The following is a 14,963-nucleotide window of genomic DNA, read 5'->3' on the forward strand; positions in this document are numbered from 1 at the left end:
ACATGGAACCTTATTCCCTGAGTTACAAACAAAAAAAATGCAGAGTCCTGTTTGAGTATATGGTGTGCAGGGTTGGATATTATGTGTAAATGAAGATCAAAAACAAACAGAAAGCATTTAAGATATATGTGAAATTTAAAGACACACCAATTTTGGAAAGAGGGAAAACTTTGAAAGAAGCGAATTGGTTTGAGGAAGTTCTCAGTTAAAAGAAGGGTGGATCAGATTATGATTCCATATTTAACTGAATTAAAGATCTCAGTTGCATTCTCCCCTCTTGTATGGAAAGATTAATAAAAATGTATGGCTGTGGATCTTACTGGAATGATTAGAATGCAAATCTAGAATTATAAATCAATTGCATGCACATTTTATTGATTGAATTGATTTTCTCTGCAGGTGACTTAATTGCTCCTGGTTTCACATCAGATCACCCAGGATCAGAGAATGCAAGTGTCAGAAAGAAACTGAGAAATTATAAAGGCCAATGCCCATGTCACAATTCAATTACCAAAAGGGAAAATGCAGCCAAGAAGACCAAATCCACAGAGAGAAAACAAATTAAAAGTAACAGAAACCAATATCAGTACAATGATGGAATTTGTTTTCTTAGGATTTTCTGATATTCCCAAATTCCATTGGTTTCTTTTTGGAGCATTCTTAGTTGTTTATATGATTATTCTGATGGGCAGTGGCATCATAATTCTAATAACAAGAGTAGACCCTGCACTTCAGACTCCCATGTATTTTTTTCTCAGTAACTTTTCCTTCCTAGAAATCTGTTACGTGTCTATCACTCTTCCTAGAATGCTCATGGATTTTTGGACCCAGAAAGGAAACATTTCTTTTTTTGCTTGTGCTACGCAAATGTGCTTTGGCCTTATGCTTGGAGCCACAGAATGCCTTCTCCTGGCGGTGATGGCCTATGACCATTACGTGGCCATCTGTCACCCTCTGCATTATCCTATAGTCATGAACCACAAAACTTGCATCCAGCTAGTGGCTGGCTCCTGGATGAGTGGCATTCCCATTGAGATAGGGCAAACAGGACAGATTTTCTCTCTGCCCTTTTGTGGTTCTAACCAAATCAATCACTTCTTCTGTGACATTCCCCCAATTCTCAAGCTGGCCTGTGGTGACATCTTTGTCAATGAGATGGTGGGCTATATATTTGCTGTAGTATTTGTCACTGTTCCTTTTATGTTGACACTTGGGTCCTATATCAGAATTATGTCAACCATCCTCAAGTTGCCATCAAACACAGGACGGACCAAAGCCTTTTCAACCTGTTCTTCCCACCTCATAGTTGTAGTTTTATTCTATGGATCAGCTACTATTACCTATTTAAAACCTAAATCCAACCAATATAAAGAAACAGACAAACTTCTCTCTCTTTTCTACACCATTTTGACCCCATTGTTTAACCCTATGATATACAGTCTGAGGAACAAAGATGTTACAGAAGCATTGAGAAAATTTCTTCTCAAATCATTAGCGTTATGACACACTTGAACTAACAGAACTTTTACAATCCAAGAATAAAATCAGCAACTCAAAAAACAGTGGGCAAATCATTTGAATAAAGACTGTCATGGATTGAATTGTGTCCCCAGAAAATGTATGTATTGATTTGGCTGGGCCATGATTCCCAGTCTTGTGTGATTTTCTACCATTTTGCCATCTGATGTGATTTTCCTGTGTGTTGTAAATCCTACCTCTGACATTAATGAGACGGGATAGGCGGCAGTTATGTTAACGAAGCAGGGCTCATCCACAAGATAAGGGTGTAGTGTGAGTCAATGTCTTCTGATATAAAGGAGAGAAGTGAGCAGAGATGAGAGGGGACCTCATACCACCAGGAGAGCAGCCGCAGGGGCAGAGCACGTCCTTGGGACCGAGGGTTCCTGCACTGAAAGCCTAGTCCAGGGAAAGACTGATGACAAGAACCTTCATCCAGAGCCAGCAGAGAAAGCGTTCCCCTGTAGCTGACACCCTGAATTTGGACTTCTAGATTATGTGCAGGAATGAACTGTTTGTTAAACCCATTCACTTGTGGTATTTCTGTTACCAGCACTACATGACTAAGATAACAGTTTTTTAAAAAGACACACAAATATCCAATAATTATAGATAAATACGCTCAACATCTTTAGTTATTAAAAAAAAAAAATAGAGGAATGCAAATTAAAATCACAATGCGATACCACAAAACATCCATCAGAATAGGGAAAACTATTACAAATTCTAACAATGCCAAGTGCTGGCAAAGGGGTGGGGCTACTGACAGTCTCATACACCTGGACAGTTGGAGTGTAAAAGGATATAATCACTCTGAAAAACACTTTAACTCTTTCTCAAAAGGCTAAACATATACCTACAATATGACCCAACCATTCTACTCCTCAGTTTTTGTCCAAAAAGAAATGAAAACTTATTTCACATTAAAAATTGTACATGAATATACATAACAACTGTATTCATAATAACCAAAACTTCAAAATAACACAAATGTCTATCAACAGATGAATGAATAAACAAATCACGGTATATGTATCCAATGGAATTCCATTCTGCAATAAAGTGGAATTAACTACATTTATGTACAAAACAGCATAGATAAATATTAAAAATCATACTGAGTAAAGGATTCCAGACATAAAGTACATTCTTATTGTAAATGAACTCTTACAGAAATATGATCGGTGACCTTCTCTAGTGAAGAATATATGAAAGGAATAGATTGCAAAAGTGCACAAGGAAACTTTTGGGAATGATGTAAATGTTCTGTATCTTGACTGTGGAAATGGTTTTACAAGGGAGTACATGTATCAAATTTCATCAAATAGATTTTAAAAGATGTATTTTATTTTTTGTAAGTTATTCCTCAATAAATTTTCTAAAATAAGAATAAAGTCATACTGACATATGGCAATAACATGTTACCAGAAACAAATATATCTAATAAATCTATTAAAATGCATGAATATGTACTATGACTGGAAGTCCAGGTGGCATAGTGGTTAAGTGCTACAGATGCTAACCAAATGACGGGCAGTTTGAATCTACCAGGCACTCCCTGGAAACTCTATGGGGCAATTCTACTCTGTCCTATAGGGTCGCTGTGAGTCGGAATGGACTCATTGGCAGTAGGTTGGTACTAAGAATAATTACCCTATTTATGAAAATTTTCATGTTTAACTTTTATCTAAGTGTCATACAGATATATGTTATTTTTATTTCTTAGCACACTATTATGCTTTTGAAACTAGCTTCTAAGTATAATAATATAATAAAATATAACTAAAGTCTCAGAACTCTTTAGGTTAGAAGAATAGATTATATGATGCTCCTACTGATACTTTTCCACTACTCTCCTGTCACTTTGTTATAGTGTGATGCCTTGCATGTTGCTGTGATGCTGAAAATTATGCAACAGCTTTTTCAAATTCCAGCGGGGTCACCCAAGATGGGCAGGTTTCAGCAGACTTCCAAACTAAGACTAGGAAGAAGGTCCTGATGATCAACTTCTGAAAAAACAAAGGCCAGTGAAAAACCTTATGAACAGCAGCAGAATATTGTCTGATATAGTGCCAGAAGATAGGCCTCTCATGTTCGAAGAGACACAAAATACGACTGGGGAAGTGTTGCCTCTTCAAAGTGGGGTTGACTTTTTAATGGAGTAGAGCTTTTGGGGCCTTCATTTGCAGATGTGGCATGGCTCAAAATTAGAAGAAACAGCTGCAAACATCTACTAATTATCAGAGAGTTGAACATACAGGGCATGAATGTAGGAAAATTGGAAGCTGTCAAAAATGAAATGCAATGCATAAAGATTGATATCATAGGCATTAGTGAGCTGAAGTGAAACAGAATTGACCATTCTGAATCTGACAACCATATGGTCTACTATGTCAGGAATGACAAATTGAAGAGGAATGACATTATATTCACTGTTAGTGATAGGATAATATCCATACACCTAAAGGAAGTCCAGTGGATATAAAAATTATTCAAATTAAATCACCAAACACTAATGCCAAAGATGAAGATATTGAATATCTTTAACGACTTTTGCAGTCTGAAATTGATCAAACCTACAATCATGATGTGATTGGAATGTGAAACATGGAAAAAAAGAAAGAAGGATCAGTAGTTGGAAAATATGGCCTTTGTGATAGAGATAATGGCAGAGACTCCATGGTGGAATTTTTAAGACCAAAGAGTTATTCCTTGCAAATATTGTTTTTTTTTTCTACAAAACAAACAGTGACTATATACATGGGTCTAACCAGATGGAATAGGCAGGCATCAAATAGACTACATGTATAGAAAGAGAGGGTAGAGAAACTCAATATCATCAGCATAAGACCAGGAGCTGACTGTAGAACATGCTGTCAATTGCTTATATGCAAGTTCAAGTTGAAGCTGAAGAAAATTAAAACGAGTTCACGAGAACCAAAGTACAAACTTAAATATATCCCACCTGAATTTAGACACTACCCCAACAATTGGTTTGAAGCACTGAACACTAATGACCAAACAGCAGACAAGCGGTGTAATGACATGAAGGATATCATACATGAATAAGTCATTAAGAAGATAGGAAAGAAAAATGAATAAATAAAACAGACCAATGGATGTCAGAAAGATTCTGATATTTGTTCTTGAACTTAGAGTAGCAAAACAAACGGGAAAAAATAAATAAGTAATGAAGTAAAAGAGCTGAACAGAAGATTTCAGAGTGGCCCCAGAAGACAAAGTACTCTAATGAAATATGGCCATTCCAAAGAATAATGACCAAACAGAATGCAGAAATTGAATGATTTTGAGGACATCACATGTGAAGAAAGCAAGAGGTCATTAAAAAGACAGGAAAAAAAGAAAAGACCAAAATGGATGTCAGAAGGGACTCTGAAACTTGCTCTTGAACATCAAGTAGCTAAAGCAAGAAGAAATGATGAAGTAAAAGAGCTGAACAGAAGATTTCAAAGGATTGCTGGAGAAGACAAAAGTAAAATGTTATAATGACATGTGCAAAGACTAGGAGTTAGAAAAACAAAGGGGAAAAACATGATCGGCATTTTTCAATCTGAAAGAACTGAAGAAAAAATTCAATCGAGAATTTATCTCACATACTTTGGACATTGTATAAGGAGGAATCAATCCTTGGAAAAGGACATCAAAACAGAGGGTCATCAAAAAAAAGAAGACCCTCAACCAGATGGATTGATACCGTGACTGCAACAATGGGCTCAAGCATAACAACAATCATAAGGATGGTGCAGGACCAGGCAGTGTTTTGTTCTGTTGCACACAAGTTGCTATGAGTCGGAACTGAATCAAGACTCCTAACAACAACATTCAGATGAGACCAAGAAAAAAGACAAGATAGTGGAGCCAAGATCCCAAATGAAAAGTGACAAATTTCTCATTCCAGGCAAGTGGCCTTAAGAGTCTCCCCAGCTAATCGGTGACAGCTGTGGGTTTCTCAAGCCAAAGGGGAGGGTGCTTCAACATATTCTACCCTGGTTTCACCACAATATAGTGAGTTTGGAGTGGCATACAAATTACCTTATCTGATCATTGCTCTGTGGATCTGAAGGTGCCGATTCAGACCTAATGTAGAGACCTATGTGACAATGAATGATCATAGACTTTGCACAGAGTGAACCCTATAGGACTGGGGAACTAGCTTCAATATGTGAGAGAAAGGGTGAAACACCTAGTTAGTGACCAAAAGTGAAAATTTTGGCAGAGTCTGACCAGACATTCCCCAAACTTATTTCCTTTCCTTGAGCACCCAATTAAGTAATATTCCCTAGCTCCCTCCTATTTAAATTGTGCTGTGGAATTAGTTTCTACCCTGGCATGTGGGTAAATGTGATGCATCTTGCTTATACTATGTGTTTAATTATAGTTGACTGAAAGCTGAAGCTGAAGATCCAGCAGGGGCTACAAAGAACACCTCACCACCACCACCATTGTCTTTGGTAATTATGATTTATAAGGACACTATAGGACAGAGTAGAACTCTAAATTCAAGACTAAACTTTACGGGAGCTGACTGCCTCATCTTTCTCCCATGCAAAGAACACCTAGGGAACAAAAAGTGGAACTGTAGGAAGGAAAGAACTGAAGAAGAACTGACACCTTTCAACTGTGGTGTTGGTGAAGAATATTGAATAAGTTCATGGACTCCCAAAAGAACAAACAAACCTGTTTTGAAGAAATACAGCCAGAATGCCCCTTAGAAGCAAGAATGGGAGACTAAGTCTCAAATACTTTGGACATATCATCAGGAGGGATCAGTCCTGGAGAAGGACACCATGCTTGGTAAAGCAGAAGGTCAGCGAAAAAGAGGAAGACCCTCAACGGGATGAATTGTCACAGTAGCTGCCGCAATGGGCTCAAACATGAAAATGATTGTGAGAATGACACAGGACTGGGCAGTGTTTCATACTGTTGTACATGGGATTGCTATGAGTCAGAACTGACTCGACGGCACCCAACAACAACAACAACGATAAATAAACAAGACGAAAATATGAATTGAAAATTTATAACCGTACTGACTACTATGGTTTGTTAGTACTTGACAAACGAAGAAGATAAAAACTTTAAAAATAATGATATGATTTTCAGAGATCATGTAAGTTGTATACTTAGGAACAGGACATTGATCTCTTTTCCTGTACCAATAAAATATTTATAAAAATTGTTCATGCTCATTCTCTGACAAAGATAATATCAATAAATTCCAAAAATTAAAAATAAATTAGCAAAAGTTTAAATACTTAAAAAATATAACAATTTTGGAAAATGAACATTTAAATACCTTAAATAAAAGAACAATGTAGGTATATTCAAACTAGTGTGAATAAAATTGGTATGTTAAATTTTTAGGGATCTTGCCATATAAATCTAATGAAGAAAACACAAAGTTCAAATATTGTCCAAGCATTGATCAAATTTCCTACCCATAAAAGTTTTATTATTAAACATAAAAGAAAATGAACACAGTTGTATTGCTTCCTCCATTTTGATTATTGGAGAGTATTTACCAGAATCCATATGGTGTAACCACATAAGGCTTTTATTTAAAGGCAAAAGATACTGTGCAGTGAGGAAAAGAAAAGAAAGCATTGAAAGCCTGATACATAATTAGCAAAAGGAACTCACCAGGGCCCTTTCTTTGCATACACAAAGCTGCACTTTTGCTTGAGACTAAAATCTGTGCAAGGAATCTTTGTTTCATGTGAAGTTCAGACAGCAAAGCAAGTTGGGATCGGGGTTTAGTTTTCTCTTGGTCATGTAATCAAGTGAAGCTTGTCAAGCCAGCTGGCACAGTTGAAAATCATCTGTAAAGAAATCCCAGGATATTTTCAGACCTTACCAAAATACCAAACCCATTGCGTCAAGTCTATTCCAAATCTTAGTGAGCCCATAGGACAGAGTAGAACTGCACCACGGAGTTTCCAAGGAGCACCAAGTTGATTTCAACTGTTGACATTTTGGTTAGTAGCCAAGCTCTTAACCACTGTGCAACAATATAATAAAGTCCATTTATTTTATCTCAGCTAAGAGTTAAAAAAAAAAAAAAAAAAGCTAGACATCCAGAGATAAGGATAGAGCTTTCCCAGTACAGGTGTCTATCACCTCTATTTCCATAATGGTAATGACTATATTCAGTAACCTGTGAAACCATTGTATTAATTTCCCAATGCTGTGTAACAAACAGCCAACAAACTTTGCAGCTGAAAATGACATAAATTTACTATCTCACAGCTTCTGTAAGTCAGATGTTTGGTAAGGCATGGTTGGTTTCTCTGCTTACAGTCTTAAAGGTGAAATGAAAGTGTCCCATGGGCTGAGTTCTTGTCTGAAGAATTTTAGGAATAATACTTGATTCCAAGCTCCTTGAGGTTGTTGGCAGAATCCAATTTCTTGTAGATGTAGGACTGAAGTCCTGTTTCCTTAAGAGATGTCAGCTAGAGGTTACTATCAGCTCCTAGAAGCCATTCACAGTCCATGCCCTGTGACCCTTTCCATCTTTCTCACCTTGAATCTCTGATTTCCTCTGTCTTTGAACTCTGGGCCCAGATTTAAAGGAATCCTGTGATTAGGTCAGTTCAAGTGATTTGAGACTCTAATTATATCTGCAAAATCCTTTCACACAACATCTGGATTAATGTTTGAGTAACTGAAAGAAGGGATGTGTGCACTGTGGGGCAGAAGTGTTGGAGGCCGTCTTAGAATTTTACCTACCATAGTTACAAAATTAATACAAAAATTAGGGAAAAATGATTAAAAATATATGAAAGCAAAAATATAATAAAAAATGGAATCAGTAAAAGTTGATGGAGTAGTCCTTTGAAAACAGAGCTAAGTAACTATGCAAGTTGTACTGAGGAGCGGGGGGACAAAGCAAACATGGTCATTACTAGGAATAACAGAAAATGTGACCTCAGAAATTCAAGTGATTTTTTCACATTATAGAAAGTTGTTCGCATGAAACTTGGCTAAATCTGTAAATAACAGAACCGAAAGCACTGTATTCTAAGAAAATACCAATTTCACAAATACATAAACACATACATGTATACATACAGATATAATTTTAGTGGAAACAATTGTAACCATGACAAAAGTATTGCATTCCATTGCTCAATATTTTAAAATCTATTAACTCAAATTAGTTCAAGAATATGTTACTTGATGTTCACTATGAGTCAGATGCCATTTCAGAGGCACAATATATTTTGTCCCAAGAATAAATCAAAGAAAATAGCGAAGGTGATTTGAAAAAATCAGCTTATTTTCGTATAAAATATAGTAAACTCCCCAAATTAATCACAATCTCAAAATAACATAAAGGACTGCTCTCCAATGCTATTTTCCTCATCTTTTGACAGTAAAAGACATGCTAAGTCTGTGTTTTATAAGGATTTGTTTTTTACTTTCTGTTTCAATTTTATATTAAACACATCTTACGTTGTCTGTAAATGTTTTGGAAGCAAAGTGGGGTAGTGGCAGCTGTAATAAAATTGTAGCTTCTGAAGATAAGGGGGTCTAACTAGCTTAATGAATTTGTGATAGAAGCATTCTACTTTCAGTCAAGGTGGAGGAACATGACCTAATTTATGTCAAGATTAAAACAATGTAAAATCCAGAAACTTATATGAAACGACAGCTATCAATACATTAGAAAAAAACCAAAGAAGGACAACACTATCTACAGTTTCTAGGAAAATTTTGCCTAATCCCAGGCCACAACAATTTTCTCCTATGTTTTCTTCTAAAAATTTTAGAGTTTTAGTCTTTATATTTAGGTCAATGATTGCAATTTGTTACTTTTTATTATTTTTTCTCTAAAATTTTAAAAACAGAATTTATTATTCCAATTGACTTAGATGTACCCTGAAACCATGGCCCCTAAACCCCCACCTCTGCTACGCTGACTTTCGAAGCATTCAGTTTCTTCAGGAAACTTCTTTGCTTTTGGTTTAGTCCAGTTGTAATTTTTATTTTTATAATGGTATGAGGGATGGATCTAAGTTCATTTTTCAATAGAGAAATATAATCATTCCAGCACAAATTATTGAAGCTTATCCTTTCTCTAGTGAATTGCCTTTCCAATTTTGTTGAAAACCAATTGAGCATATTATGTTGACTTATTTCTGAATTTTATAATCGGTTCCATAGTAAATTGATGAATACTCTAAGAATATATAAATTACAATAAAATTGCAGGAAACATAGGAGGCATATTTCTATAGGCAGTCAAGGATAGAAGAGATAATCAAATCTGGGGAGTGGATCCTAGAAACAAAAAATAGAAAAAAATGGCTCAAATAACATTTGGTTCCAAATTAGAATATAAGAGTGAATACAGGAATCTCAGTGGTGTCTAATAAACTATTTTTATACTGACTATAAAACTTTGTTGGAAGAGAGTTGTACTCTGTAGTTATGATTGTTCCTTTCATATACAGTATTGCAGATTTAAATTGCTTCCATTTGACACAGTCTAGAGGTATACCTTGATATAGTTTATACCTATGCTGTTCATGACGAAACATAATTAATTAGTTCTTCAGCCAGGGTTTTGTTAGTTTATTTTTTAAGGTTGATCACAGTAAATAAAGCATGGACTTCTAATGGTGAGAGAAGCCTAGGTTTGCTATATTGCAAGGTACAAGTAGCAGAATTAAGAGAGAAATACTAAAAAATTGGAGCTAAGAAAGGGCCTCAAATACACAACTTTATTGGTGAACAGTCTCCAGTGAATAAGTGGTATTGCTCTGTCTAGGGCATTTTTGCTCTCTGCCAAGATCTGTTTGGGACTGGGACCTGAATTCCACAGAGGAGCAAGAGAAAGTATAGCTTTAGCCAGAGTTTCTAGAAAAACAAATTAGAATGGGTGGCAAGCAGAGGAATCAATTAAATATTGAAGCGACCTATCAGAAAAGAAATACAATTATAATAGAAAAGAAATACAATTATAATAGGAGGGATATTTTTATTTAAGGAGAACTGGTTGGTTTGAAAGCACACATATTCTGGAAGAGATGTTAGTTTCAGTTAGGAGGGGAAAAAATTTTATTAAAGCAAAAGTTTATTACAAAATATATATATGTATTTAAATCTTTGGACTTAAACAGTTCTACTGAGGAGAAAAAAAGCAACTATAATCAAATCTAGAGAGTAAGTATGACATTTTCTCTGTTGATATGATTTTTGTGTTGGTATTTTATATTTATTTTAAGATACTATAAAACTGAGAATCATAGTTCAACAAAAACATTAAAAACAATCTTAAGCTAAAAAATGGACACTCAGACCGCAAATTTGGGTTCCTCACTTTCCTAATTATAAAGTTAACTAAAAACAAAATTCATACTAAAACAATTTGAGTGTCATAAAACTCAACATCATGCAGCATGTTTAATGATAGAAATAAATCAGGTAAATTGCCAGAAGGTTTATTTGGAGTAAGTCACTTAGAAGCAAAATGCTAGTTTACCTTTATTTATGTATGCTTCTATGACTCACTACCCAATACCATGCTTACTATTTTAATGGAGAGTCAAATCTCTGATTTTTTTTCCTCAAACATTTAATTTTCCTAGAAATATGCCCCTATTTAGAATGGTAGAATTAAATAATAATAATAATAAAAATAATAATTCACAAGCATGGGACTTCTTTTAAAAAAAAATTCCACGTGGCATGGTTCTTTCTATCTTAAAAGAAATACTAAAAAGTTTTAAGTTAACACTTCAATTTTCTTGAGAAATTTGAGAAAGAAAACTTGTCTTAAAGGATTCAGGGGCGATGTCCAGTGTTTCTACTTACAGCTGCTATCAGACAGGGTAAAACCCTAACCAATGGACATTGGGCACATAAGGAAAAATGATAGCGACATAAAAGTGGGCTCTCTTGGTCAGACTCCTTTTTGTGTAATAACTAGCACTGGAAACCCTTTTCTTTACTTATATCTGAATAGATATTTTATTGTGTCTTATGAAATTATGAGTTTAGTCAGAACTTCTTAATGTTCTCTCTTAACATAAATAATGATTTCTTACAGTATACTACATTACATTCAGAATAATAGTTTAAAAATATTACGTGACTTACATTCTGTTAGTTTAATATAGGGTAACACTGTGGAATACGAAAAATTGGCCCTGTGTTATGGGAAGTTGTTGGATTAGGGGACGATAAGACACAAGCAAAAAGTCTCCTAAAACCAATAGCGAGTGTCAGTGAGTAACACACAGTTCCGAAGTCAAAGAGTAGAGACTGAGATCACATTGAAACTTAATCTCTAAGAGATTCATGGGAGTCATCTCACTTGGTGAGTAAAATAATTCTACTTTTATTTATTTTCCATAACTTGACTTTGATGATCAGGTAACATGTGTAATATTATATAAATACATAAGATACATAATTGAGACCCACACATGGAAACCACATTTGGTCTCATATCAGTCTCTCTCCGTATAGTTTTATTACATTACAATTACTTAGAAGGACATTTTATATAGACATGTGGAAGTAGAGAGAAAAATGTCTTTATGGCAAACAGAAAAACTTGGTAAATATCAGATGCAAAAATAACGCATACTCAAGTGTCAATGTCAAAAGTAGTAAGGATGGAAGAATGTTTCCTGTAAGAGAACAGTGAATAATTTGAATACGTAACAATCTTGCTCAACAATTATATGATACATGTCTTATTCTGGAGAGTCCTTAATTACAAATACGATCATAATTACAGAATATAACGATGCCATATAATAAACTAAATAAATTTTAAGTAAGCTCTTTATAACTTCTCCTTAGTTCTCACAACTCTATGGTAGATATTTAGGTCCACAGATTTTTTTTTTTTAATCTAAAGAATTATTTTAAATACTTAAATAATGGCCCAGGTCAACTAAACCTATAAGTGTTGGAAACCTAATTCAAACCTACGACTAGAAAAAGAACCTGAGGGGGGAGTTGAAATTCCAGCATGCGTGTGAAGTAGCAACACGTATGCAAACTCTTTCAGTTTGTGTTTCTTCATCTAAAAAATAGCATGAGAACATTAACACTTATTTGAGAAATAACTGAGAAAATGTTTTGGTAATCACTTGACCTACTCAGCAGTAACTCATCTAAAACGAGTCTCCTTTCTGTTTTCCCAGCTGCTACCTACTGCTATGATGGTATTATTTGCCTTCCTTCTTTAATTCCTGTGTTATTCACCTATCTCAATACCTGGAAAAGGTATTGAATCTCTGCATGTCTTCTAACTCACTATCAAAATATACTTGCTCACATGGTCTCTATTAAACTGAATATTCTCTGCTATCTGTCTTTTTGGAAATGATGTAACACTTGTATTTTATAATAGTTTACACTGTCAATTTTGATTTCCCTGTGCTTCATTTCAGACATATCATTGAAATGATAAATTTTATGAGAATATCTAATGATAGATAGCAAGGCATTTAAAAATAAACTAGGCAGAGTTCCTGAAATTATGTCATAAATGCATGGTAAATGAAATATCTTGAAATATAACACCCGATCGACTGATACCTGTTTTATGTTGGTAAATACCTGAAACTGGAATACAGTTTCAAACCCAAGTGCACACACAGAGAGTGAGAGCGACAGTTACACAAGGAAGAGAAGGCGCACACTGTACCTGCAAAAGACTTCATGGAACAGTTGAGGCGTTATGGAAAAATCCAATTCCAAATTTAATGGGAACAATCCCCCAGGGAAAGGTGTGACATGTAAAGGCTCTGTCACAGGATTTTGTTTGTTAATATGACGAGTAAAAGAGATTCACTTTGCTATGCCCGGAAACAGACAAAAAATGAAAATGCATAAATTGAGAGCCCATCACTTTCATGCAAACACAAGCCTAGTATTAAATAATGATGAGATATCATGAATTTGATGGGCTTGAGCACAGCAACAATTGTGAGCCGGGCTCAGGGCCAGGCAGTGTTTCGTTCTGTGGTACATGAGGTCACTATGGGTCAGAATCGACTTGACAGCACTTGACAACACCATCATGAATTTTGCATACATTCTTTACTGCTCTTCGATCTGGGAATTCTGCTGTAATTATCTTGTGGATAAAAAATTGTATATGCTAATACTACACACCTCGCTAGTCTGTAGAATTGGAAAACAGATCAAAATTTTCACAGGTGGAACACCAAAAACACCTACCAGACGTAAATCTCACTTCCTTGGTGGAATTTTTCTTTTAGGATTCTCTGATATTCCTCATCTTCAAATGTTTCTTTTTGGGATATTTTTCTTTGCTTATGTGATTATCTTGGTTTTTTATGTGATTATCTTGTTGGGAAATGGCATGATCATTCTCGTAACAAGGGTTGACAAGGCTCTCCAGACTCCCATGTATTTTTTTCCTGGTAAATTTTTCCTTCTTGGAAATTTGTTATGTGTCAATCACTATTCCCAAAATGCTCATGAACCTTTGGACTCAGAAAAGAAACATTTCTTTGTTTGAATGTGCTACACAAATGTGTTTTTTCCTTATACTGGGAGGTACGGAGTGTTTGCTCCTGGCAGTGATGGCCTATGATCACTATGTGGCCATTTGTAACCCTCTGCATTACCCTCTAGTCATGAATCACAGGGTGTGTATCCAGTTGGTGGCTGGCTCCTGGATCACTGGAATCCCAATTCACATAGGGCAAAAATATGAGACTTTCTCTTTGCCTTTTTGTGGATCTAACCAAATCAACCACTTCTTCTGTGACATCCCCCCAGTATTCAAGCTGGCCTGTGGGGACACCTTTGTGAATGAGATGTCACTCTACATACTTGTTGTGTTGTTTATCACAGTTCCATTTCTGTTGATACTTGGCTCCTACGGCAAAGTCATCTCCACCATCCTAAAGTTGCCATCAGCCACAAGTCGAGCCAAAGCCTTCTCCTCCTGCTCATCTCATCTTATGCTTGTGGCTTTATTTTTTGGGTCAGGAATCATTACATATTTTCAACCCAAATCCAAACACTCTTCTGGAAGAGACAGGTTTCTCTCTCTTTTCTATACCATTGTTGTTCCAATGTTTAACCCCATGATATACACTCTGAGGAATAAGGATGTTATGGTGGCATGGAGAAAAGTGCTACCTTAATGTGTAGTCACATTAGCCACTAATTTAAACTTATTACATCTTTTCTCATTTAATTCTGCTGCTTTATAATCAGAAATTAAGTTTTAATTGGATATCCTGCCTTAGCATAGATCGATTATCTTTACTCATTCCTGACCTTGTCATTTTATATTAGACTTTCTGATATCAGGGTTCTATCCACAATGGTTGCATTGCAGTTAAGAATTTAATTATTTTGACAAATTTCATATACAGAGAACTAATATATCACTCTAACAAATTAACCGTGGTTTCAGACTGTTTATT

The 14,963-nt window shown here is 35.4% G+C and overlaps 1 protein-coding gene and 1 pseudogene across 1 annotated transcript; both read left to right on the forward strand.

Annotated features, from left to right (window-relative positions):
* The first annotated feature begins 522 nt into the window (after positions 1–522).
* On the forward strand, positions 523–1,503 carry LOC126080761 (olfactory receptor 10AG1-like). The gene has a single exon (XM_049891937.1). The coding sequence runs from the start codon at positions 523–525 to the stop codon at positions 1,501–1,503; it is 981 nt and encodes a 326-aa protein (XP_049747894.1).
* Positions 1,504–13,657: 12,154 nt separating this feature from the next.
* Positions 13,658–14,678, forward strand: LOC126080466 (olfactory receptor 10AG1-like; annotated as a pseudogene).
* Positions 14,679–14,963: the final 285 nt, after the last annotated feature.

This window comes from Elephas maximus, chromosome 7 (genome assembly GCF_024166365.1).
Source record: "Elephas maximus indicus isolate mEleMax1 chromosome 7, mEleMax1 primary haplotype, whole genome shotgun sequence".
Classification (NCBI taxonomy): Eukaryota; Metazoa; Chordata; class Mammalia; order Proboscidea; family Elephantidae; genus Elephas; species Elephas maximus.